The sequence below is a fragment of the Polypterus senegalus genome, chromosome 5 (genome assembly GCF_016835505.1).
Source record: "Polypterus senegalus isolate Bchr_013 chromosome 5, ASM1683550v1, whole genome shotgun sequence".
Classification (NCBI taxonomy): domain Eukaryota; kingdom Metazoa; phylum Chordata; class Cladistia; order Polypteriformes; family Polypteridae; genus Polypterus; species Polypterus senegalus.
In genome coordinates, this window is record NC_053158.1 from 45768731 (window position 1) to 45796611 (window position 27881).

At 39.2% G+C, this 27881-nt stretch overlaps 1 protein-coding gene across 1 annotated transcript in view; it reads left to right on the forward strand.

The window, feature by feature from the left end:
- The window catches only part of LOC120530249 (clavesin-1), a 194665-nt gene that overhangs the window by 55042 nt on the left and 111742 nt on the right, over positions 1 to 27881 (forward strand). Inside the window, exon 3 of the mRNA XM_039754570.1 lies at positions 20544 to 20718. Within this exon, the coding sequence (XP_039610504.1) occupies positions 20544 to 20718 (175 nt within the window). The remainder of the gene's footprint in view (positions 1 to 20543; positions 20719 to 27881) is intronic.

Below are 27881 nucleotides of genomic sequence, written 5' to 3' on the forward strand. Positions count from 1 at the left end.
TTAAGAAGTGATCGGAAATAACTACATTTAATGGAGTAATATTTAAATTTTGAATTTCAACTTTGTAAGTTATAATTAAATCTAATGTATGGTTATGATTATGAGTTGGACCTTTGACAATCTGACAAAATCCTACTGAATTTAACAAATAAGTAAAACATTTGCTAAAAGTGTCAGTTTCCACATCAATGTGTACATTAAAATCCCCCATCAGAACTATGTGATCATAATTTATAGCCAAATCAGACAGAAGGTTGCTAAATTCAGTCATGAACAATGAATATGGCCCTGGTGGTCTGTAGACTAGCACTATAATTGTGTTGGAATCTGTTTTAATATTTAAAATGAATGCCTCAAAGGATGTAAAGTTGCCTAAATTTTTAGGAGTGATTTGCAATTTGTTACAATGAATTATTCCAAGGCCTCCTCCTCTTGTTACTTGGTGTCATGACACTTCATGGCTTTGCACCATCCCTAGAAGTGATTCAGGACTTAGTTTGAAGTAATCTTGACAGCATGTCTAAAGCCCCCTCAAATCAAGACAAAGTGAAACTAGGGGAGGGACGTAAGTGGAAGCAAGGGCTTCCTTGTAGGAGGAAGAAAGGCCAGGATTATAAGAGAGGGAAAAGGAAATGGATGGTGAAATGGAAAGAGCATTTGTGCTATTGAAGAAGAGGGCAACCAGAGCCAGACTGGAGACAACAAGATCTGTGGAAGTGGGCCCAGAGGCACTGGGTGGTTGTATGAATCTGTTTATGTACAGTATGTCTTCTTTTTACTTGTTTGTTTTGCTTCATTTGTGTTGTTTATTTCTATGAAACACATTTGTCATGATAAAGGGGCTTTTAGTAATACAGGTAATCAGTTTGGTAAATGTTTTGCAAGTATTTTCTCAAATTTCATTTGTTATGAATTTTTATCATTACTTTAATTTTTTTCATTTTTTGACTTACTTGTCATGCTGGCCACCGTATTATTGAAAACAATCTATACTTCCAAAAGCTGCACCACATCATGTCAGCACCCAAAGGAGCTCTGCTCTGACCATCTAAGAATTTGCATTCAAAAACAAGATTTTTCAGCACGTTAGCTTGTGCAGAAAAACTTTACTAGGAGGTTAGGCCTTCACTTGGCTTTCTGACATTGAGTTTGGTTAACATATTGAGCATTGATCGCTAGTCTTTTTTTTTTTTTAGTTTAGTTCACTCCAAGTTTTTAACAATGAATTTTCTACTTTTCCCACCCCCTTTCGATTCCAACAGTACAACACCACTTTTTATAGTTTTATCCTCTTTGGATTTATTCTGAGTATGGAGGGTTTCAGTGAGGGTGTCCCCGTGTGTTGCAAAAAGAAGAACACCAAAACTTCACACATCTGGGCTAGGATTAAAATTTTTGTCCAAATACTCTGAGGCAAGAACTCTATCATTCCACTACCATGCTGTTCTAGTTTTTAAATGTCTTAACTTTAAAGAAATACTCCAACCAAAAATAATATATTCTTTATGTGTTGGATGATAAAAAATTTAAATCTATTTTTTTCCACCAGAAAAATATATGATATAATTCAAATCACTGAAATGATAATTGATGTTGCACAACAATGTGAAAGACATCAATAAAAAATAAAAAATTCACCTTACGTTTTTCAGAAAATATAGTCACTTCCGAAATTAGCGCAAAATAAACAGGAAAACGTATTCCCATGAAACTGCACTTTTGAATTAAAGACTGGCTTCTCCCCTTATTCAGTGATTATGAGTCAGGCCTTTAATTCAAAAAGTGACTCTTATGAGGATCTAGTTTCCTGTTTATGATGTGTGGGTGATCATTGCAAAAGTAACCATTTAATCATAGTTTAGCCAAAATGATTGCATTTTGCACATTTTGAACATACAACTGAATAACAGATATGCTGATTATCCAACATGAGTAATACAAAATTTTCTTTCCTTATTCCCATGGTCATTTTTCACATCATTTTCTGTTGTACACTACTGGCTTCTGTTATGTCATAAACATTTTTCCCCCATTCTGAATGAAAGAAAGAGTTTACAAATTTTTCTTGGCCACTACTACAAATTATATGGCATAAGTTAAAAAAAACATTATTTTTAGATGGGTATTTGTTTAATAAATCAACGGTATATACAGTATTTAAAGTAATAAGATGGGCAAGCATGCCACTCATCTAAATTAATCTTGAAAAGAAACTGTTACCCGGGCCCCATATGGTCAGAATCAGCTCCACGGTAGACATAATGTATCTGTTCTGACCTCATTCACTTTCTTGTTGGTAGGCTGACCCACCATAATCAACAAGGTATCAAAGTGATGGTGCTCTTCACTGCTGTCTAAGTGATTAGTGTGGCTTTGGCGACATTTCTGCAGAGTAGCCTATTGTATTCTCTGCAAAGCTTTAGCAGGCCTGTATTATAATTTAATAGCAGTGTACATCGAGTAGAAATCCAATAAAATGAAAATGAACTCCTCACTTTGAAACGGCACTCTAGAAAATTAAACATTGTGAATTTAGAAGGCAATGTTGATGATGGCAGCACATTTTACCTGGAGATGAAGCCATTTAACTCTGGGGAGTATCTGAGGGACGTTATGTATCTTTATTTGGGCAACTTTCAGAAGGCTTAACTAAGGCTATGGGCTTTAGAGTGTTTATCGTGACAGAAATCCAGTAGGAAGTGATTTATGAAAGTGCTCTGTGGAACAGTGTGGGAAGCGCTGTTTATGAATAAACATGAGCCTGCAAACCTAAAGGGCAAAGCTGTGCAACTGGATGCACGAACAAAGTCATTACATTAATGAATTACAATAACTGAGGCTTGCTGTTATTTTTTATTTAGCATGAATGTAACTGTTACATGCTTGCCCAGATTCAGATATTCTTATTGTTGTCTGCATATTGGATCGCTTGTCGGTCAAACTCATGTGAGTATAATGAGGCTTAGCAAAATGAAAAAAGGAATGTGGTCCATTTGATAACATTTGCAATAATCATTTCAACTATTACTTACCAGAATATGAATAAATAATAAAAGAAAATGACAGTATAGCAAATACAGTGCAGTACCAGTAACCTTACTGGGTAGTATCAGGTACCATTTTATAATGCTGAAGGACTGAAGTGATGACTGTACATACGTCTTTTTTTGTTTTTGAATGGACACATTAGCTTTGACTTTTAATTCCAGTGTAAGCAGCATGTTTGTATAACTCACAACATTGAATTGTTTGTTGAATGCATGTTAATACTCTACTAAGATATTTTAGGGCTGTACACACTTATAAATGCAAACATTAGACTTATTGATGATTTCAAATTGGCCAAATTCAAGTGTGAATGTATGCATGTCTGGGTTCACGGATGGACTAGCACTGGCCCAGTTCTGCCAGGATATGCTCCATGCTCCCCAAGACCATGGACGGGATTAAGTGTATTTGAGAATGTTAGGCTATGTTACGTTTGTTACCTGCCTGCTGTATTGTCTGACTACAATATGTACACTAGCTATACACAGCAAAATTGAGAAATGTGAAAGAATGAGTCTCAATACACACTGAAAAGGTTTTGGGAAGCCATCTGTATATTGACCCTGGCTGCAAAATTTAAAGAAAGAACAAGAAGTTGTTGACAGGTTGAGTTCCAGGACTGAACTGATGAGGTTTTGGGATAAGGTGTCTATATATGCCGGTAACAGGAAGTGATGTCATCTGGCCGGAACCAGAAGTGGCATCATTCTGGCCACCGGAAGTGACATTATTCTGTCTGCTGGAAAACCAGAAGTGACATTGTTCTGGGAGCCAACACTGGAAGTGGTATCATTCTGGACACCGGATAACCAGAAGTGATGTTAAATCAGACAGGTTTTCCCATATTTGGTCTGTGGAGATAACAGAAGTAGGTTTAGAGCACCCCACCACCCGCCCTGGCCTGGCAGGTAATTACCTTCACTTGGTCCACTCAGCTCCCTCCTAGTCGCATGTGTGTAACAGTGTTAAAATAATTCCTATAGTGCTAAACACTATTAAATTGTACATATTGAAAGATTGTTTTAAAAATGTTTTATGGAGGAGAATAAAACACATAGAGTACTGTAACATCAGTGCTTAATTTGTGCTGGTGGTGACTGGAACTCAGCTCTGGTTCTTCTGATTTTGAGCCGTCTGCATTCAAGGACCCCCATATCTACATTAAACACACTGAATTTATTTAAACTTTATGCCTCTCTGTATTTGATTGACTGATGTGAAAAAGAAAAAAAGTGCAACATAAACTATGGAAGCCACACAAATTGAAATAAACCATCAGGTCAGTGTAGTAAAATAAAATTAGAAAGCTGATGTGAGGGTTGAGAGATAGAAGTAGCAGGAGTGAGCCAATGGGGACAAAGAACCAGCAGATGAGGCTGAGAGGAACAAAAACTCCAATAAAAGTTTACTATACAGAGTATGGATGGCAGAACAAATTAAGTTTGCAAGACATCCTAACTCTCACCCTAACCCTCACCCTATATACTTATTTATGTACGTGAGTATTGTTGTTGACTGTGATGAAGGCAAGATCCCAAATGAAAAGCTGAGGTGCCAGCTGGGTTACCCGTTTTACTTGAGATAATAAGCAGAACCAAAATAACAGCTACACAATGGTGTAATAACAAAAAAACAAGAAATGCTCAGCCATTGGCTGTGATTAGCAGTCTCTAGAGAGCGAGCTGTTATGTTACAAGGTCAGAGCTCCATTGGGCAGGTGGGCACATCTACCAAATGAGACGCCTCCTTCTAAGAGCAGTTTGTGGACTGAAAGGGGTGGACTCAGTTGTTTCCAATGAGCATCTTCTCAGAGCTGTGGGTGAAACAAGAGACAGAATACTTAGTGATTATGTCCCCTGGTGTCCTCTGATGAGTCCGGGAGGAGACCCTCTGACATGCATGTATAACATATTACATTTAAAAAATACTAATATCAAATATTTATTAAGCATTTGACATAATTCAACATTAACAGTGTTGTGTCCAATTTACCATTGCCAGTGTACCCCATCCCACTCCCGGGCAGTCACTATGAGCACCGGTACCTCATGATCATAATATACAGCAGAAGAGATTCTCATATGAGCAATACAATGGCTCAATCATTGTGTTCCAAAAAAAGCATTAAAAAAATGGAAAAACCCCTTCCCCAAGTCATTTTAGATTGCTATATGGCAACATGGACCGATGTGTTTTCTCATATATTAAAATAAAACAAAACAAAATAACAAGGAGAGACACTAAAACACTATATGTACGCTAATGAATGAATTGTCAAATTCTAAAGCAAACCTTGAACTGGTCCTCAGAGACAGAGAGTGAGACAGAGAGAGATAGAGAGAGGGAATTTCATTTTTTTAATTTAAGATAATATTGTATAAGACCTCACATTTGAGTTATTAAAAATGCTAATTAGGTTTCTTCCAATTATTCAAAATGAATCTTTGTTCAATCAATGTGGTATAGGATACCACAATAGTTTTTCCTTTAGGTAATGTTATCTCATCTGGTGCTAAAGTGTTGGGAGTGATTTTAGATTTTAACTGACACAATCTAAAAAGATATTCAAAGAGTGAAACCCAAAATGGTCTGATTGTAGCGCACTCCTAAAACATACAACCTAATGAAGGATATCCATTATGTCCCATGCTTTATGCTATTGCTGTTGAACCACTAGCTATTATTGTTCAGATGCAATCCAATATAAAAGGGATCATAAAGGATGGTCTTAAACGAAACCCATTTGTTTAATCTCCCAATGTGGTACTTTATGTACACATACCATGCCTTCTTCTAAGTCTGCTTAAATCTAACCCTAAGCCTAACCCTATCCTGAAAAGCATGGGGCAGGAACAATCCCAGCGACAGGGCACCAGTCCATTGCAGGGAAACACGGTCACACACTAGACACACACAGCCACTAGAGCCAATTTGGCATCGCCAATCCACCTTGGTGCTTTATGTTTCCAATGTAATCTCATCCCTGCAATTTGTAGTGAATGTTGCCAAATGCCAGATGAAACTTGTTCAACTTTCTGTTGATTATGTCAGAACAATTTACACATTTAGGAGTAACTGTCAAAAGGAAATGTTAACTTAATTTAGGCAATTTCATAGAAATTATTAAAAAAATAGTCATTCCTCATTCTCAGTCTATCTGGATGAATAAACATTGTCAAAATGAACATCCTTGCAAAGTGCCTATTATACATCTTTTTTAGACCAACCCTGTGGATACATTCAAAAGACTTTTTTTATTTAGTTAAGTTGTGAATTAATTTTCTTGGAATTCAAAATGACCACACATTAAAAAAATAGTTTTATAAAGACCAAAGAGGAGCATGGCATAGTACAAATTAACCTTCCATTCTATTACTGAGCAGAAAACATACATACAGAACATACAGAATTTGAAAGGGGGGGAAAATTCTATGACACAACTCCCACTTGGCCACGCCATGGAAAAGAAATCCTGCTCAAAATTCTCTGCCTCTATGACTTGCTGTCTCTTCCAGTTAATTCTAATTACTGTCAATCTACCAGTAATCCAGGACCAACAGTCCCTGAAGATTTTGTAGCACAGTAGAAACTATTTTAAGTCAGGAACACGTTACCAGCTACATCTGTATATAATAATGAAATATACACTTTAAATGTTAATTTAACACTTGCTGACTATATGGCACTTTCCTCCTGAGACGACTGATTGCAATATGAATGGTAACAATATATTGCACCTGGCTGTGAAAGGAACGGACAACAGTGGCTCTCAACCTGTGGATTCACAGGAGGCATGGGAGGGAGCACAAAGAAATTCAGAAGCAGCAAGTGCTAGCATCATGAAGAGTTAGAAAGAGAGAAAGATAAGACTTAAATTTCATCTTCTTTCTATTAATTAAAAATCCTGCATTTTTAGCATAAAAAGGCAGGAGATTCCTACTATACTTTGAAGGAAAAAAGGCTTTCATTATTGCCTCTTTGATGGCATTATAGAATTAGACAAAATCCACGATTCTTGCATGTTTTGTGTTATATTTCAACCAGAGTTCCTCCCCTGGCTGGGGTTCAAAGTCGTTCTATGTCCTTATTTTTTTTTAGTTGGGAAAATTTATTTAAATTAATGGATGTTATTTTTCCCAATTATCAGCTGCATTTTCTTTGCCCTGCGGTGGGCTGGCGCCCTGCCTGGGGTTTGTTTCCTGCCTTGCGCCTTGTGTTGGCTGGGATTGGCTCCAGCAGACCCCCGTGACCCTGAAGTTAGGATATAGCAGGTTGGATAATGGATAGATGGATGGATTTTCTTTGCCTGTGTTATATTCCATGTGGTTTGTGAATTATCCTCCAAGAGATGGGGGCCACATGCCAATCACCATCAGGAACCACCTGTCCTATAAATCCGGAGGTTCCTGGTGGTTTACCATGGAGTGGAGAGCTTGTGTGCTTTGTATTTCTATTGTGCTTTTTTGATTCTGTGGATTTGTCTGACTTCATTTTTACTGCATTGGGATTTTGGTTGCCTTGCATTGCCTTATTATTTGGGGTACATTCTGTTGTCTTTGCACTCCACAGAGCTTCACGATCATTAAAGAGCATTTTTGTGATATTAAACTTTTACTTTACAAAGATTCTATGAGGCCCTTTTCGTGCATAGCTGTCCACCAGATTCAACCTTCTGGGTTCTACTTCCTGTGTGGAATTTGCATTTTCTTTCTATTATCCCATCACATTCCAAACACATGCAGGTTCAGTTGACTGTTGACTCTAAACTGGCCCTATGGAAATGTCTACTGCAATGGTCTGGCTCCCCTTCCAGGACTGTTTTTACGCCATGCAGTCATGGCATGCTCAACCTACTATAGCCATAATAATAATAATAAAAACACTAAACAGGATTGAGAATGGCGTGTTATGTCACTAATATAATTATTTTAAGATCATGCTGCTGCATGGTCCAGTGGTTCTCAAGTTCAGTCCTGGAGGCCTGCTCTGCCTACAGGCTTTTAGTGCAACCAGGTTCACAAGCAGTGAATCCTTTTTACCTTAAATTGATCTCATTGTTTGATTAGTTGTTCTTATTATTTTTCTCTTATTTTCATTCAAAAAAGTGCATTTGTGTTAGTTGTACATTCATACAAAATTAAGAAAAAGATTGGATTCAGAAAGTATTAAAACGCCTTCACTTTTTTATATGTTGTATGCTGTGGCTTTCTGCTAAAATCATTTATATTTATTTTTTCCCACATCAATCAGCACTCAATAACGTAGAATAACAAAGTGAAAACATTGCACATTTATTAAAAACTAGCTGTGTAAGCCCGTGCTGTAAAAAGCCTGGGGTTGTAGAAACTATTGAAACCGTCAGTAAAAAAATTGAAATGTAGAGATGTCAGGTAAATGAAAGGAACTGCTCTGGGTGTCTCTCTCCTAGGAGGATTCGTTTTGCTGACATGCTCGCCTCGCTTGTGTATCAGTGGCTACGCAACTTTGCCTTTCTTCGGAGGTTTCATTTTGCCAACGTGCTCGCATTGCTTGTACATTAGCGGCGTGAGGAAAAGTAAAAGGGATACCGTTTTGCTGATGTTAGCAGTTAAGCAACTTTGTCCTTCTTCAGAGGTTTCGTTTTGCTGATGTGCTTGCCTCACTTGTGTATTAGAGGCTAAGCGAGTAGCCCTTACCCCAACTCCATCTCTAACTTCCAGGCCGGACAGACAGACACACACACTTCCACAGGTAGACATTTATATTTAAGATAAAAAAACTGAAATATTACATTAATATAAGTTTTCAAACCTTTTGTTCCAAGACTATACATTTCGCTCAGGTGCGTCCCACTCTATGACTATCATTGAGATGTTTCTATGCCTTATTTGGAGTCCATCAGTGGTTAATTCAATTCTTTGGACATCATTAGAAAAGGCACACACCTCTCTGTATGAAGTTCCACAGATGACCAAGTGTATTTGAGCAAAAACCAAGCAATGAGTTTGAAGGAAATGCCTGCAGAGTTTAGAGACACAATTGTGTCAAGGCACAGATCAGAGGAAGCCTACAAAAAGATTTTGCAGCATTGCAGATTCCCAAGAGCATAATGGTCTCCATAATTCTTGAATGTTTGAAACAATCACAAATCTTCCACTCAGTCAAATTGTGGTTCTCATGAGCATAGTGCCCTCCATAAGTGTTAAATGTTTGGAACAACCATGAGTCTTCCTAAAGCTGGCCACCAGGTCAAAATGAACAATCAGGGGAGAAGAGCCTTGATAAGAGAGGTGACCGAGAACCCAATGGTCACTCTGGGTGAGCTGTGTGGAGATTGGAGAACCAGAAGGGTAACTGCTACTGCAAAGCTCCACTGATCTGGGGTTTATGGCAGAGTGTCCAGAAGACACATGAAAATACACTTGACATTTGCAAAATAGGCATCTAAAGGACTCCTAAACTATGAAAAATAAGATTCTCTTGTCTGATGAAACCAAGATCAACATCATGTTTGGTGGAAAACAGGCACTGCTCATCACATGTACAATACTAATTTCAACAGTAAAGCAGGGATGTACCAGCATAATGCTGTGGGATTGTCTTTCAATAGCAGGGACTGGGAGACTAGAGAGGGTTGAGGGATAACAAGATACACAGAGATGTCCTTAATGAAAACCTACTCCAGAGCACTCTGGACCTCAGACTTGGCCAAAGGTTCACCTTCCAAACAGGACAATGACCCTAAGCACAAAGAAAAGACAACACAAAAGTGAGATGAAAACAAACCTGTCCTTGAGCTCCCTAGCCAGAGTACAGACTTTGCCCAATACATCTTTGGAGAAACATGAAGATAGATGTCCACTGATGGTCTCTATTCAATCTGACTGAGCTTGAGAGGATCTGCAGAGAAGATTGGCAGAAAATCATAAATCCAGGTGTGAAACGCTTGTAGTGTCAGACCCAAGAAGACTCCAGGCTGGAAACACTGCCAAAGGTGCTTCAATGAAGTACTGAGTAAACGCCGGTGTAGACTTCATGCTCAGAACGCTTATGCGGACACATCATGGCTGCCAAGTGTTTCCAGCATTCTTTTGAAAAGTTTTCTGAACAAATCATTAGAAATTAACGTGATGTATGAGCGAGTTGCAGTACCAGCAAAAATCTGGGTGGTGTGTGTGTGAAAGTTTTGGTGTTTGATGTCAGCATCGTTGTTTACTATCAACATGTGACGGCAGGCTTGCAGCTCCAAAACAATTAATATGTGTGCTTCGATGTTTGATGAATGTTTCGATGCAGTGAAGCAAATCATCAGACTTAAATGCTGACATGCAAATGTATTCATGGTGCTGTTCTTCATTCATTTCTCTCATAGGCAATACAAGCGTTGCATACTCCCCAATTTAATGACACAATGCATTTAAAGGTGTCACATGCCACCTTCTGTGTTGCTGTTGCCATCTTTTTTTTGCATTCTGCAAAGCATTTTGATTTTTAAAATCTCTCTTCCCTCAACTCACAATACAGCAAATGTTGTTTCCTCGCCGTGATGATTTCTTGGTCTGCCATCTACTGGAATCTTCCAGATTTACTTAAAGTACACGAGCAAGTATAGTCAGTACACTGCTTGTGTAGCAGCAGCATCCTCAAGGTCACGCTTCACATAGAGTTAAGAACATCCCTGGCCTTAAGAGTCTGAATACTTGTGTCAATGTGATTTTTAATGAATTTCAAAAAAATCTAAAATCCTGTGTTCATTTAGTCATTGACTAGGGTATTGACTGTTACTTACCTGATTTGGAGAAAAAATTGGCTGTAACAAAATGTGAAAAAAGTGAGGAGGTTTGAATACTTTCTGAAGGCACTGCATTTGCAATTTTACCACATATTTAGTTGTTTAACTCATTTTTCTTTTTACTTTACTTTTTCTGTGCTGTTTGCACTTTTGATTGCATCTACCACTTAATGGCATGCTTAGTTGACACCAGCACAAATAACACTGAATGCTAAAGGGCAGCTTTTTTAGTGTTACTCAGTTATCAGCTTATTAGTCAGTAATATCATAAATTAATGGAAAACTGAAAAGGATAAGATATTTGAAAGTAAAATAAAGAATTCCTATGAATCTAACACACATATTCCTGCTTCATTAAGTAAATATTTGGCATAACTTGTTTGCAATTTCTGGATTTCAAAGTACAAACTGGGTGGCCTAATGAATGCTGGATTCCAATTTAAAGGAGATCTTGGTTAGAATGAAAACCTGCAGCTCTTGGGGACCTCCGGGACTAAACTTGAGAACCAGTGGTGTTCTAACTAAGAGCCAAATAAGAGTTAATACAAGTACCTTTTGAAAAAACAATGCAAAATGCAGGTGGCACAGTAAGTAAGCAATACCAACAGTCTGCTTTCCTTTTCCTGCTAGGTCACCATCTTTGTCGCCTTTCGCTTATTCTCCCAGTGTTTTCTCTGGGTAGTCTGGTATCTCACTGATACTTAAAGAAGCATAGATTAGATTGATTGGTGACTAATTTGGCAATGTTTCAGTGAAGGGAACACAAGAGTGCCCTTTGATGGACTGGCATTTCATTAGAGACTGATCCCTGCAGCGTAACATGGCTCCATCTGCCCATAACCATGTGAGAAGAGTGAACGCAGAAAATGAACATCATGCAACATGTTACTCGCCACATGGATAAAAATGGACAAAGTTGTCTGACATGACTGAACAATTAGTATGTGAGTACGAAAAAATAATTATTTTATTGAAACTTCACATTCAAGGTGTTCATTTGGAATGCAGGCATTTAATGACAAAGTCATGAAAGTAAAATTAAGCAGCATTAACATTTGTAAACTCTTACAGACATCATGAATAGAGTTCAATGGAGTCTGAAGAAAATGGTGATAAAGTGCCTAGCATGCAGGCTTGCTCATATTAAAATGTTATCAACACACAGCAGGCTACCGTTCATGAAGGAAATGAAACAAAGAGTTGGAGACCTGCAGTATTATTCATGGTCTGCAAGAAGCAAATCTGCTTACCTCATCTATTTGTTTATAAGGAAAAGTTTATGAACACTGAACAAATGGAGACCAAGCACAGGAATCCCATTCTGCACACTGGAAAAAAAGCAGTATTTGCAAAAATTATTTGTATATGTTTATTTGAAAGGTCAACTGCATTAACATGTAATTGACTTTTGAATTAGATTAATTTCTCTTTTATCTACAGAAACTAGGACTGTGCATTCATTCATTTATATATGCAGAATCAGAATCAGAACTGAACCTATTCCAGAAACATTGTGTGTAAGGCAGGAATGAACTCTGGACAGGCTGCCGATCCATTGACACACACACACACACACTATGACAATGTATATAGGGGGATACCTGGAGAAAAGCCACACAGACAGGAGCAGCAAATACAAATTTCACTCACATACACAGACTGGGCCATGAGACATCCATCAGACTGTACAGCCCATGCACATCATGACTCTCTTCTCCCTAACCCATTATCTATCTACAGTATGTATATAAAATGCTATGGGGTTGTTTATCACATAAAAACTTGCATACAACTAGGCTCTGAACCTTGATCTTGGACTTAATGAAGAGCGTATGCCATGATACACATAACACGACCCATGAATTGGATGTTCAGGGTACCTCAGTTAGGTAACTGAACATTGGGACATGTTCACTGCAAGCGGTGGCAGGGATACATCCCATGGATGACAAGGAAAGAACATCAACAACATTGGCTGACAGTAAAGCACAGTGCACAGAGCAATCAAACAAGTGTTAACTACACATCTTTATGCTATGAAAAACATGATCTGCAACCTTGACTCACTGCTATGCAAAAAACAGGAGCCATTTTACTGATGAATGGGAAACAATGAGATACTATATCAGGACACTGCCGTACTTACCAAAGTGAGGGGTCTGCTTAAATGTAGAGCCATTGAACCACAAGTGCAAACTGCAGAACAAGAAGAATAGCAGCACCATCTGCTTAGGATCAGGTGTAAAATACATAATATAAGAGCTAATGCAGAATGGCAAACAACACACTATAATTTCCTCTGGATGTGCAAGAACAAACTATTTACAACATATACACAATATTAACAAGGCACTTAACTGAACCACATCAGGAAGCCGAACCAGATCTTCAATAGGTTTGACTCATTCTTGTCAGTCCACCCATCTCCAAACACTGATAGCTTCTGTGAGCAAGCTGAGGAAGTTCTAGAATCCCAACTGCCATCTGCACCCTGCACAACCTTCCCTCACAATGACATCATACCTGTGGTCTCCAGCTACTCTCCACTCTCTGGACTTTGTACCTCAGCTGATTACGTGAGGAGAGAGCTGCCTAAACAAGGCTTCAGGGTTGGATGGAATCAACCCCAGGGCTCTGAAACATGTGCTAACCAACTTTGTGGGGTCCTTCAGCACCTTATTCTCACTTTCCCTGAATTTTTAGAAGTTTCCTCAACTGAGTAAAACATCCTATGTGGTCCCAGTGCCAAAGAAAGCTCATTCCAGTAATCTCAAGGACTTCAGACCAGTTACTCTTACTTTACACATCATGAAGACCTTTGAGAAGCTGGTGCTAAAACAGCTATGGCCCCTGGTTTCAGAACAGATCCTCTCAGACACATACAGGTGAGGAAGATGTTCTCATCTATATGCTCCACAGAGCTTACTCCCACTTGGACAAAGCCAGCACCACAGTCAGGATAATTTTCTTTGACTTTTCCAGTATTTTTAACACCATTCTGCCTCAGTGACTGGGGAAAAAGCTCAAGACTTTGCAGCTTGATGCCCCAACGTTCTCCTGGATTACAGACTACCTGACCAACAGCCGGCAGTTTGGGAGTCTGAGGGTCTGTGTGTCAGAAATGGTGGTATGTAATACTGGAGCACCTCAATGAACTGTCCTTTCTTCCTTCCTGTTCACCTTCTACAGGGCAGATTTCCAGCACAATATCAGCGGTTGCCATCTACAGACATTTTCAGATGACTTGTCCATCATAGGTTGCATTAATAATGGAGATGAGTTAGAGTACAGGAAAGTTGAGGAGGACTTTCTCTTGTGGTGAAGGTTCAACAACCTACATCTCAACATCAGCAAGACAAAGGAGCAGATTGTGGAAATTAGGTCCCAAGGAGCCTCTGAGACCAATCACCATTAAGGGGGAGGATGTGGAAGTGGTGCAGCATTACAAGTACCTGGGGGTCCATATAAACATTAAACTGGACAGGTGTGACAACACAGTCGTGCTGTATAAGAAAGGCCAGAGAAGACTTCCTTGCTAAGGAAACTCAGGTCTTTTGATGTGTGCAGCAAGCTGCTGGAAATGTTCTACCAATCCATAGTAGCTAGTGTGGCGTTCTACGCTGTGGTCTCCTGTGGAATCAACTTCAGCTCAAAAGAAGCACAATGACTGGAGCAACTTTAGCAACAGGCTCATTCCACCACAGTGTGCTAAGAAGCACCTCTGGGGGTCTTTTCTGCATAGTGCTATTAGCCATGTTATTGCATCCTCCCGGGGTACTTGTTAAGTTTATTTTGTAATGCCATTTTGAAATATCTAAGGAATACGCATTTATTTACTTAATATTTACATATTGATTGGTTGATTGGCTGTTTTATTTGTCCTGTGAGTCTGTATCCTTGGTTTTTTTTATGTTTCTGCTGCTGCATGCATATGAATTTCCCCTTGGGATTAATAAAGTTTATTTAATCTAATCTAATGCTGAAAAACGAGCAATACACTGGACATTTGATGGACACTGTTTCTTAATGTTGGATCAGCAATGTACTGTTTCATGGTCAAAAGAAAACAATGCGTTGCCAAAATGGAAAAGTGCTGCTTGCTCTATATAAACCACCAGAACTACTAAAGGACATTATAACTTCCACAGGACATGCTGCTATTTGGAACACATACTCAGAAGGAAAAAGAACTGCATAAATGGCCTTTCTTTGAAGACCGGAGGTCTGTGTGTTTCCTAGTAACTGTGTGAAACAAAGATACAACAACAATAAAGAGTTGGGATGCCAACCCCTCCACCTCTTATATTAGGATTCAGCAAAAAAAAAACAAAACAGTTGATTTTGTAGACATTGTGAAAGATGCCCCCGTACAAAGATAGACGGACTCAGAATGTCGCCAAAACACACACTGTTTATTTTTACTTTTTTGTGTACACAACACCAACACTCAATACCTCAGTCCTTATATTTCCTTATCTTTCTTTTCTTCACCGCCCCCCACTCCTCTCCTGTAATATCTGTCCTTTTCCACCCGACTCACTGAATGGAGTGAGGCGGCTCCTTGTACAGTATAATGCACCCAGATGTGCTCCCTGATGATCTCCCTGCAGCACTTCCTGGTGTGGTGGAAGTGCTGCAGTCCAAGGCTCCTTAGTCCTTTGGGCACCCCCTGGTGGTGGCCATGGATCACCAGAGGGTTGATTGTTGCAGCTCCATCGCTTACACACTATTCAGGATGGCTGCCCTCTTGCGTCCTGGGGAAGGAATTGCCTCTCTCCTGGTCCCCTGCATCTCCAGGCCTCCCGGTGGGGCAAGGTCCTTGGCCGTCTACCACAACATGAATTCAAGACAGAACTGTCCTAAGATGGTGGCGCTTCCGGTTTTGGGCCCTTTAGGCAGGAAGAGGCAGGTCCAGGTGGACAGACACCACTGGAAGTGATGTCATAGGAGTTCTAGCCATCAATCAACCGGTCTGCAGAGGGAGGAAGAGAGAAAGGCGTCAGAACACAGGAACCCCTGGAGTGGTGGTAGAATTGCTGTCACTTCAATCCTTCAGCTGTCCCCTATGTGCACACGTGTTAAACAGACATATAGGCATAGGGAGAATGTTTTAGACAGGGATTATTGTATTGTGTGTACAGTTCTGGGTGCTGTATTCTCCACTGGCTTTCACTTATTTTTATCATCTTGAAAAACAACATGTGCTCTTTCTCTTCTGTGTTTCTGCTGGAGCAAGTGAATTTCTCCGTAAAGATCAATAACTATAATCTATCTGTCTAATCCTTGTGCCACTGTGCCATGAATCACTAGAAATATTCAGGCATAAATGGAATTCCCACATAAAATTCTTCACATTGATATGTTGTAACGCCAATCCATTTGCTTCCTTGATCCACTTTGGTAGATTATCAAATCTCTGAAGTAACCAGAGTCTATGTTATGTATCAGCCAGGGTTTATTCAATTTTATTATTGTTTTTGAATGATTATTTTTCATGTCTTTATGTAATTTCTGTTAGGTTTTATTTTTGTTTGTTATTTGTGTACATACTTCTTTAAATTTTCCGCCATTGTTGTTTTGTACAACATGTGTATAGCTATGTAAATCTTTACTTACATATGCATTGAAGGCTCAATATATTGATTAAAATGGTATAAATGTTAAATAATCAGTCTTACCATCATACAGTTTTTTGTTCATTCTTTGAATGACTCACCCTAAGGCAATGTTAGGTCTCTAAGAAGTCAATGCTTAATCTACGCAGCACTGGACACTAGGGAGGAAATTGCAGAAATGACACTTATTAAAGGTTTTTCTGTACTTAAAGGAATACCCCACAGTTTTTGCATCTGATAAATAAGGGGCAAGGAAAAAAAATTTAATTCACATCTTCATGGAGTGCAGAGATAAAAAATTATGACACAATAAGCTTTAATGGGCATCTGACTTGAACAACAGCAAACAATATCGAAACATCCTTCGAAAAATCTCATATTACTTGTGCTCATCATTCAAAAGCCAGTGACCTTGTCACATGTTAACAACATCCAAAATACACCTATTTCAGCTAAAAGATTATGAAATGAACAATCTGCACAACATTCTCTTATGCTTGACAATGAAACACCCTCAAGATGATTGAGCTCTTGAATTGAAGGCCTGCCCTCGAATAGCTCATTCATTGGCTACCATGGCAAATCATGTGATATCAACATTGCAGAATGTGGTCTAGGAGAGGGGCAATTAGTGATTAAGTTAAGAAAAGCAAGTGAAAATCTTATTGTGTGGAATGTATGCCCCATATTTGTGCTTATCTGAAGGTCAACTCAGCAGTGCAGCTTCATAAACTGACATCGAATTACCCAGAAGTGCTGCAGTTGTGGCCTAATGACCAATGATTTACAAGAGAGACGGGTCTTCATTTCAGAAGCTTGATCTTTTCTGAGTGCACTTCACTGCCATGCATGACAGAATTGAATGGAAAAGATGCATTTAGCAATATTCTATTAAAAACATATTTTTTGAATGTTGTCAGCATATGACTGGATATCTGACATTTGGATTATACATGAGTGATTTGAGAATTTTTAATGGACATTTTGATATTGTTTCTATTATTCAAGATAATTTGTTTCTACCTTCTTCATGAAAGCTTGAGATTAAACATTTTTCCATCACTGCAGACAACACAGTTATTGCGTTTGTGGTGAAAGAGCAGGACAAGACGATGATATATAATTGAAGGTTTGTTTATAAACATAAATATGCAATAAGTTGTGTAAGCCTCTTCTCAGATGCCACTTCAAACTGAGAGAGCTTCTGGTTTTCAATCCTCCCTGCAGGAAGAGGCAGGTCCAGGTGGATGGACACCGGACGTGATGTCAGAGGTGTTATAGCAGTCAATCACCCAGTCTGCTGAGGGAGGAAGAGAAAAGTCACTAGGACACAGCGCCAGCCCCTGGAGCAGAGGTAGAATTACAGTCACTAGAGCCCCTCAGCTGTCCCCTGTGTGCACATGCGTGACAGCAGAAAAACAGACCAGAGAAAAGTAGCACAGCCAGAAGATGAAAACAGTAAACGTGATACAAGTCTAAATTCAGTAACTGTAAGTCTGTCCTTTTTTCACTAAAAACAAGAATTGTAGAAAAAAAAGCAAGAAAAAAAAAGAGACGGTGGCGCAGTGGGTAGCATGGCTGCTTCGCAGTTAGGAGACCTGGGTTCACTTTCCAGGTCTTCCCTACGTGGAGTTTGCATGTTTTCTGCGTGGGTTTCCTCCCAAAGACATGCAGGTTAGGTGCATTGGCGATTCTAAATTGTCCCTAGTGTGTGGGTGTGTGGGTGCGTGTGTGTTCACCCTGCTGTGGGCTGGCGCCCTGCCCGGGGTTTATTAGGAAAAAAAAAAAAAAAAACAAGAATTGTAACCAAGAAATCAAAGACAGGATTCTTTTATAACAGAAAATCAAACACCAAGCATGCACTAATGAAGAGGTTTTTGTTAATGTAGCCAAACTCGGATACCAGGACCTGCACAGTCACACACCGCATACTTCTTGTTGATTCCGCAGTGACAACATTGCAACTTCAACACAAAATGGTGACTCCCACAAACCGCAACTGGATGTCAAGAAAACATGTTAAAATTAAAATGTGCCAACATTGTTAAAACACAAAATTAGAGCACAGAAGTGCATTTTGCAATAATCAAAACCCCTAATGGGAAAAAGAAAAGTTAAAAATGAGTACAAATAAAAGCAATATTAAATACAAAACCAAATCATGATACTAGGGGGAATAACAAATAGAGAAGTTATAATTAATGGGAGGAGTGTTCTTTTAATAAAAAGAGTTTAAGAACGTTCACAAGTGAAACTTCCACAATCGAAACAAAAATATCATCAGTAATTCAGACTCTTGTTTAAAAGGGGCAGTAGGGCATCATAGGGGAAAAGCAATGGCAAAATCTTAATTCTAATTCAAAGTTAATTTGAAAAGCCATGCTAGAAGCTGTGTGTTCACACGTTTATTATTGTAAAAGAACAGTCTGATGCGTTTTTTTTTTCTTTTCCCAAAACTTCTTCGGAAGGCTTCAGTATGTAGTACAACTATTACATTTTCTATCCATCTGTCTATTTCCTAACCCACTTATTAAATTTCCGGTGGCAGGGAGCTGGTGTTTATCCTAGCAGTATTGGGTCCAAGGCAAAAACAAGCCTAGAGAGGGTGATGGTCAGTCACAGGTCCCTTCATGCATTAGATTAGATTCAGCTTTATTGTCATTGTACACATACAACAAAATGCTGTTTATCATCTAACCTGTGCAAATAGTAGAGTAAGGAGCAATAGACAATAAGGTGCAATAAGGCAGCACATACAGTACATGAGAAACTATATCTATATGGTATGCCTATACTCACACAGTCACTAAGCAACCCATACATCTTCCTATCAATTCATCTTCTAGCCTGCGTGTCCAGCTCAGGTGGTCAGGAGCTCATGTCTGTCTGGGCACTGCTGGATCCTGGGTACATGGTAGGAAGTGTCTTTGGCCAGGGCACCAGTCTTTGACAACATATTCTCATTTGCATATCAAAATCACTCCTACAAGAATAATTTACACTCGCCAAATAACACACACACATCTTTGGGAAGCATCCATCCATAAATACTTTTTCTGACCTGAATGTTTGGAAAGCATGGAATGCATTTGTAAGTGGGAGAGTTTCAGTTTAGATAAAAAAAGTGCAGGAGAGATACTAATTGGTTTTAATTGCTTAATCCTTTGAGTGGTGGCACACAGCACTGTAGCATGTGTTACTACAGAGGAGTGAGCATGTGACAGCTTTAATTAATGATTGCCAGCCAACATCAATACAGCAAGTGGGGGGCACCAGCTGATTGCGGTGAGGTGTGGTGTTGAGGATAAAAGGGAATGGGGCAAGTGCAGGGGTGAGAGAAAAAATGAAACCAAACCAAAGCAAATGTGAAAGCCAAAGTGATCGGTGGGGTGTAGGAAAGGTAAATGGGGAAGGATGAATTGGGCAGCATCAAACTGCTGAGCAGACTTTAGGGAGTATGGCATTGGGCTAGAAGAGCTCTGGAAGGCAGAGGGACTCTCGTTGGCCGATTATTTAAAAAGGCATAGCTGGTAAGGCGGTGAAAGAGACTCCAGGAGCAGGATTAAGGATGTGGCAGCGTCCGGGAGGAGCTGTGGACACTGATGGAGATGGCAGCTTCACGGACTGCAGTGACACAGTGTCAGTTCAGATCCACAGGTACTGATGGAGGGATGTGGCGGACTACAGTACATTAGTGAGATACCCTTGGGTCCTGACAAGGACCAGAAACAGAGACAGAAAGAGGAGCGTGTGAGAGTTTACCTTTCCAAGTTAGATTTCAATTATTCATTAGATTATTTTTATTGTGGTTTTAACACTGTTTAGTGAATATTTATTGACTTATTTATTCAAGATGTACTGCACTTTTGCATTTTTTAAACTCATAGTTGTTGTGTATGTAAAACCACTCTGTATGTTTGTACCAACACTTGCTAGTTCGGTGTCCTCATTGCCCAGCTCATCCCAGTCATGGATATCAGCAGTTTTCTGTTCAAGAGGGTCATGGCAGCTGCTGCTAACCCAGACTGTCACAGAATCTGCTATAATTCACACATATTTATTATGTACTGCGGTGATCTCACCATAGTGCTCTTTGTCTGTCTTCCCAGGAACTCCTTCGTTGATATCCTGCGGGCAATTCTACTCTCTTTGGAAGTCCTCATTGAAGACCCTGAACTACAGATCAATGGTTTCATATTAATAATAGACTGGAGCAACTTTTCTTTCAAACAAGCGTCCAAGTTAACCCCAACCATCCTCAAACTGGCCATAGAAGGGCTCCAGGTAAGCTTGTAACAATAGTTTATCCACTGTAATAAAGATAAACACACTGTCATCAAGTTTTGGGGTTTGTGGACCCATATACTATAACAAAAAATGGGTCAAATGTTTCATAGAAATCATCAGACGTTGAAGGGCGGGTAGACAGACATTTTAAGGAGTCGGACCGAAAATTAAGAGAGTGGGATGCTGGGAAAATGTGGTGGTAGATGGTTGGTTGACGTCATCAGATGGGGACCAGAGGAGAGAAAGGGACCCAGAAGTGTTGCATTTTGAGGAGTTGTCCGGGGAGGATTATGGCGGCGGTGGTTTGTCTTTTCTACAGAGAGAGAGAGATTGTGACGTTAGTACTCCGCCATTGTCTCCTGGCACAACTTGTCACGTTGTGCGTCAGGTCCTTAAGCTGCTACCCATGCGCTCGTGCGTGACACCACATAAGGACAAGAGTTACAAAGTTCTGATCGGTGAACTGTTGAATTTTCTGCATTTTGTGCAGGCCAACTTTACCAAGAAATAAATGTTTTTTTGCAGAAACATTTATCCATTTATTTTCTCTGAATTATATAACATTTTAGTGATATTTTTACCTAAGCTTTAAAAACTTTTTTTTGTCTATAAATGTCAGAATTCTGACACATGCTTGAAGTAAGTGACAGTAATTACAAGCAAATTGTTGAATTTAGGAGAATAATAAAGAAAGTGTAGACAATTACCCATAATTGCATGCATTTGCAGCTAAGTTCTGCTCTTATATAGCGCTCCTTCTGGAAGACAAGTTCAAAGTACTCACAAATATTCATAAATAAATGATAAAAGAAAAAATATGAAATCATGCAGTGTTTCCATGTGTGTGTGTACTGTATATACTGTATATATATATATATATATATATATATATATATATATATGTATATATATATATATATATATATATATATATAAAAGCACACAGAACCTCTTAAATGTACAGACAATAGCAGGACAGACCATTCTCATTGCTCCTTAGATCAGTTCAAAGACACAGGGGTTAGAGGATATGCCACCCGCACAGGGTGCCAGGCAAGAAACAGCCCTGGACTGGGCACCAGTCCATTGCAGGGTAAATACACCAGTGAGATTTACTCAACAGTATGGGGAAAAAAGACAACATTTAGAAATTTGAGGGAAATCACACTATGACTAGTTGGAACTGGAGAAGAGGAAAGCAGAAAAATCCAGGAGCAAGCAAACTCTGTCAGAATTCATGGTTCTTTGGTATAAATGTGGTAGACAATACTGTTAGCATAAAATACAGACAGATATGATTAAATTAAAATTAAATCTGAATGGGTCACTTCATAAATGATGGGTAGTGATAGCGAAATTAATAAAAGCGAGATTACCCCAAAGCAAGCTTTATTTTACATAGTGCTTTTTCCATACCAAACACCATATTAGATTGACTTTGTCAGACTTGGTTTGGACTGTGGATCCTGGAAAGTTATATTTATTTTGTCTGCCTGTAATACAGTAGTGGCCTACAATCTTTGTTTGACCCTTCAATAAAAACAGGGTTGAAGTAGGACTTTAAATGTTTAATGATTTGAAGAACTGTCTTCTGAGGATACAGTACTGTACGTCTTTTGGGAAATTATTTGGAGCCATTGGCAAATTGGGAAAAAATTACTGTTATTCAGCCAGGGTCTGGGACATTAAATGGGAAAACAAGAAATATTTAGATGAGATTCAATGAGAAATTTTATTGCTCCTAATTGGGCAAAGCCAAAAAAAGAGATGGATAACAAAGTTAAAGATATGAGAGTGGAAAGAGAGGAGCTGACTAAATAAAAACCATGAATGAGTTGGAAAGGCACATAAGTAGTAAGCATAACATGTTCTTGTTTTAGGAGCTAGCAGTTGCATAGTGGGTACATCTAGTGATCCGTAAAGGGTAATCATTATTATTCTTTCATCATGGTATTGTATTGCCACAGGATGGAAATTTGCAGGTACCTGTAAAGCAGTATAGGACCAGAAGATGAAACCATTACCCAAAAAACAAGTAAGGTCAGAAAAGATAATCAGGCATCAGAATCAAGAATATAAACCAAAAATCAGAGTCTTCAGTAACTAGCCAGAAGTATTCAAAACTGTACAAATGAAAGCACTTCTCACTAAGATTTTGTTTTAGATTATCTGAAAACTTTGAAGACGATACTCACGCAGTGCCAGGTTAAATATCCACAAGCAGTTAATGTCTCATGCTGTGTCCCCTGACAACAATCTGTAGTGGCCCACTAAGAAAGAAAATGTCATCATGGTAATTTCAAAATATAGTGAATAAAATAACAAGCTAAAAAGCATAGTGAATGTGAAAAAATTAAAGTGAAATTGAATTGTACATTGTTGAAAACCTGAGTAAAAAATTAAAGTACCAAAAGCAAAATGTATTAAGCCTGTGGAAATTTAACAAACTACTCATATTCATAACAGGAAAAAAATCACAAAGAGAACACAAGTCAACCAATAAATTCTTTTTCCTAATATACTAATTTTGTTGGTTGTTAAAGTGCTAAATCTCTCTTAAAGTGTTTCCTTTGTTTAGTCAAACTTTGGACACTTTGCTGTATATTCTGCTTTCCTTGAGCAGTGCAATTGTTCCAACATTACAAGCTGCACAGGCGTACACCACATTGCCTGCTTCACACCTGTCATAACCAAATGGCAGCTAGTACTCACTGAAAAATACAAAAAATCAAAAACCAACATTCAAATAAAGTATGCACAGTACATTTTTCAGATTTGTGTTCCTGACAAGGAAAGATGAAAGTTATGCTTCCTGCAGGAGCTGCTTGGAAATATATAAACACTTTTGAAAGTGGAAGCACAGCTGAAATGACACCACAGAAAGTCTTTAATGATTTATCAAAACAAGCCCAGGCTTATACAATCAAATGACTGTGTATAATTTTTGAATTACTTATTGTGGGTGGCATGGTGGATGGCACTGGTGTCTCATTACATCAGAAGATTTTCAGCCACCATTTATTTAGAGTTTAAGCATGCTCCTCATGTCTATATAAGTTTCCTTCAAGCATTACTCCTTTCCTCCCCTCTCTGAAAGACATGCTGTTATGTTTTAGATACAGTGCATCCGGAAAGTATTCACAGCGCCTCACTTTTTCCACATTTTGTTATGTTACAGCTTTATTCCAAAATTGATTAAATTCATTTTTTTCCTCAGAATTCTACACACAACACCCCATATTGACAACGTGAAAAAAGTTTAATTGAGATTTTTGCAAATTTATTAAAAATAAAAAAATTGAGAAAGCACATGTACATAAGTATTCACAGCCTTTGCCATGAAGTTCAAAATTGAGCTCAGGTGCCTCCTGTTTCCCCTGATCATCCTTGAGATGTTTCTGAAGCTTAATTGGAGTCCACCTGTGGTAAATTCAGTTGATTGGACATGATTTGGAAAGGCACACACCTGTCTATATAAGGTCCCACAGTTGACAGTTCATGTCAGAGCACAAACCAAGCATGAAGTCAAAGGAATTGTCTATAGACCTCCAAGACAGGATTGTCTCGAGGCACAAATCTGGGGAAGGTTACAGAAAAATTTCTGCTGCTTTGAAAGTCCCAATAAGCACAGTGGCCTCCATCATCCGTAAGTAGAAGAAGTTTGAAACCACCAAGACTCTTCCTAGAGCTGGCCGGCCATCTAAACTGAGCGATCGGGGGAGAAGGGCCTTAGTCAGGGAGGTGACCAAGAACCCGATGGTCACTCTGTCAGAACTCCAGAGGTCCTCTGTGGAGAGAGGATAACCTTCCAGAAGAACAACCATCTCTGCAGCAATCCACCAATCAGGCCTGTATGGCAGAGTGGCCAGACGGAAACCACTCCTTAGTAAATGGCACATGGCAGCCCGCCTCGAATTTGCCAAAAGGCACCTGAAGGACTCTCAGACCATGAGAAACAAAATTCTCTGGTGTGATGAGACAAAGATTGAACTCTTTGGTGTGAATGCCAGTCGTCACGTTTGGAGGAAACCAGGCACCACTCATCACCAGGCCAATACCATCCCTACAGTGAAGCATGGTGGTGGCAGCATCATGCTGTGGGGATGTTTTTCAGTGGCAGGAACTGGGAGACTAGTCAGGATAAAGGGAAAGATGACTGCAGTAATGTACAGAGACATCCTGGATGAAAACCTGCTCCAGAGCGCTCTTGACCTCAGACTGGGGTGATGGTTCATCTTTCAGCAGGACATGACCCTAAGCACACAGCCAAGATATCAAAGGAGTGGCTTCAGGACAACGCTGTGAATGTCTTTGAGTGGCCCAGACTTGAATCGATTGTACATCTCTGAAGAGATCTTAAAATGACCGTGCACCGACGCTTCCCATCCAACCTGATGGAGCTTGAGAGGTGCTACAAAGAGGAATGGGAGAAACTGGCCAAGGATAGATGTGCCAAGCTTGTGGCTTCATATTCAAAAAGACTTGAGACTGTAATTGCTGCCAAAGGTGCATCAACAAAGTATTGAGCAAAGGCTGTGAATATTTATGTAGATGTGATTTCTCAGTTTTTTTATTTTTAATAAATTTGCAAAAACCTCAAGTAAACTTTTTTCACGTTGTCATTATGGGGTGTTGTGTGTAGAATGAGGAAAAAAATTAATTTAATCCATTTGGGAATAAGGCTGTAACATAACAAAATGTGGAAAAAGTGATGCGCTGTAAATACTTTCCGGATACACTGTAGGTTAATTTTTTATTTGTTTAAACTTGTTGTTTTTTAAATACACTTTTGTATATTTGTTATGAATACTGTTTTTGGTTTTGTTTTGTCTTTGTGTAATATTACAATTTTCTTTGTACACTGTGTTTGTTGATTATTTTGTAATCGTTATATTTGTAATTCATCTAGATTTGTTAGTTGTCTGCCCTGTCCCCTTTATGTAGAGCCAAAAGAGGGGAGTCCACCTGATCATGCAGCTGGGAATGAATGTAAAATTATATGATTTAATACTGGAAACACATCAGATTTCTGTTTGTCTTGTTGAGATTTACTGGTAATTTTGTGTGGACTCTGTATTGAATTTCTTTGTCAGTCGGTCAGTCATTTTCCAACCAACTATATTCTAACTACAGGGTCATGGGGGTCTGCTGGAGACAATCCCAGCCAACACAGGATGCAAGGCAGGATCAAATCCCAGGCAGGGTGCCAGCCTACGGTAGATAGTTTTTTTTTAGGCACAACCTATTATTGATGATTTTTCCCACCTTACTTTTTATTTCTTTTGAATAAATTATTTAAATAGTAAGAAATCTGTTTTTTGTCCTTTGAACTAGATTTTTTTTTTGTTTGCTTTACATGGCACTCCCTGTTGTCCTTAAATGGAGTTTTTGGGTCTGTGCAGGCTGCAAGCCTGTCATTTGAGTTATAGTTAGGTCTTTTCTAATGAGCCCAAATCTGAAATCAAAGCAGGACTGGCTTTCTTATTTTGTTCTTTTTGGTGGCAAAGAACCTCTTTTCATTCCCCAGGCAGACAACATTATGCTGACACCCCCTGCCACATAAAGAAATTATTCATGTCGGGCATAAAGTAGAAACTTTGACAAAGCGAGGAAGGCAGGAAACGTAATGGGCCCAATGCCAGGGGGGGCAGCGTTAGGTTCAGTAAGAGCTCAGAGAACCACTCAAGCATGGATGCTGGCAGCCATAGGACAATTTGGAATCGGTCATTACTGCCATCTTTGCATATGGATTGGTGGCCGGGTGGTGAATGCCTTAACACGGGAGCTACAGCATCAATAATCCGGCCTGACATGATCCCACTGCTGACACCAATGTAACAACCCAATGGCAAGGAAGACTGTTGAATAGACACCAGTAATTGTTAAATGCTTTCTTTAATGTACGTCCTGCTGGATGCTAAATCGCTGTCTCAAACTCCCATTGTATGGCCACGAGAGCCGCCTCGGCCAATAATCAAAAGGCTTCGGAAGTGAGCCACTGTCTGGCAGTGCAGTACCAATCACGTAGTCTTTCCTTCACAGACGCTCTTCGAGGTAGTCTCTAGGTAGCTGTCCTGGTCCCGTTTTATGTCACTCATTGGTCACAGCTCCACCCCACTCACCCAGCTGCTACATGGACCTCACCTGTGTGATCTCCTCAGAGGTCTGGTGTTACAGTATTTTTGGTTTGAGTTAAAAGTAGGCCTTTTCTAATGAGGTCAATACAGTGGGCCCAGACTTGAAGTCAGAGCAGGACTGGCTTTTTTATTTTGTCCTTTTTAAGGCCTGATCACCTTTTCTTACTTTGTTGTGGCAGGAATCAAAATACATAGAAGGTAATTCTTCACTGGCCTTGTCAGAGTGAGTGCATGAGTGAGATAATCCTGACCATGGATGGTTCCTCCCTTGTGTCGAATGTGTTTGTGGAATTGCAGTTATTGTGTTCATAAAATCATAGATAGATGAATAAAAGTATTTATGGAAAGTTTAGAAGCACTCAGTGAAGCCTCCACAATGGTTCCAGTCAAACTACATGTTCAATTTTTTTTTTACATTTTTTTATTAATGTTGTACAACTACTTTATGCTACTTCTACTTAGCATTTGTAAATAGCATTTTGTGGATCTGCTCAGATTATAGTAAATGATTCTAAATAATGGATAGAGGAATAGGTGTTCTTATTGCTTAACGTAGCTGGTGACATTGTTAAAACTAACATTAATCAGTTTGCCTTCTTGGTGTGAATACAAAAAATGTTAAAAACTCTTACAGCTGCAGGTGCCATCGCTTACTGTTAAGTGGCTTGTTTACTGTTAATGAGAAGTAAAAAGAGCTAAGGGAAATGCAATTAAAGCAAGGCTTTTCTAAATAACCTATAGAGGGTATTTACATTGAATAATACATAAACCAGTTAAAAACAAACTAAGTAAGTAAATATTCTCCCAAGAAGGAGTTTTGTCTCAGGAGTTTGCATTAAACTTTGAAGAGGTAACTCACTGAACAAGTTGTATGAAACAGAGAACTATCAAAATGGTGGCTGGCAAAGAGAAGTCCTATCAGAAACCTCCAGAAATGGGAGAAACTTGCACAGGAAGAAAGACAGCAAGCAGGCTGGCACATGCATTTGGGCAGGCAGGAGTGGGTGGCAGGTTTAACAGACT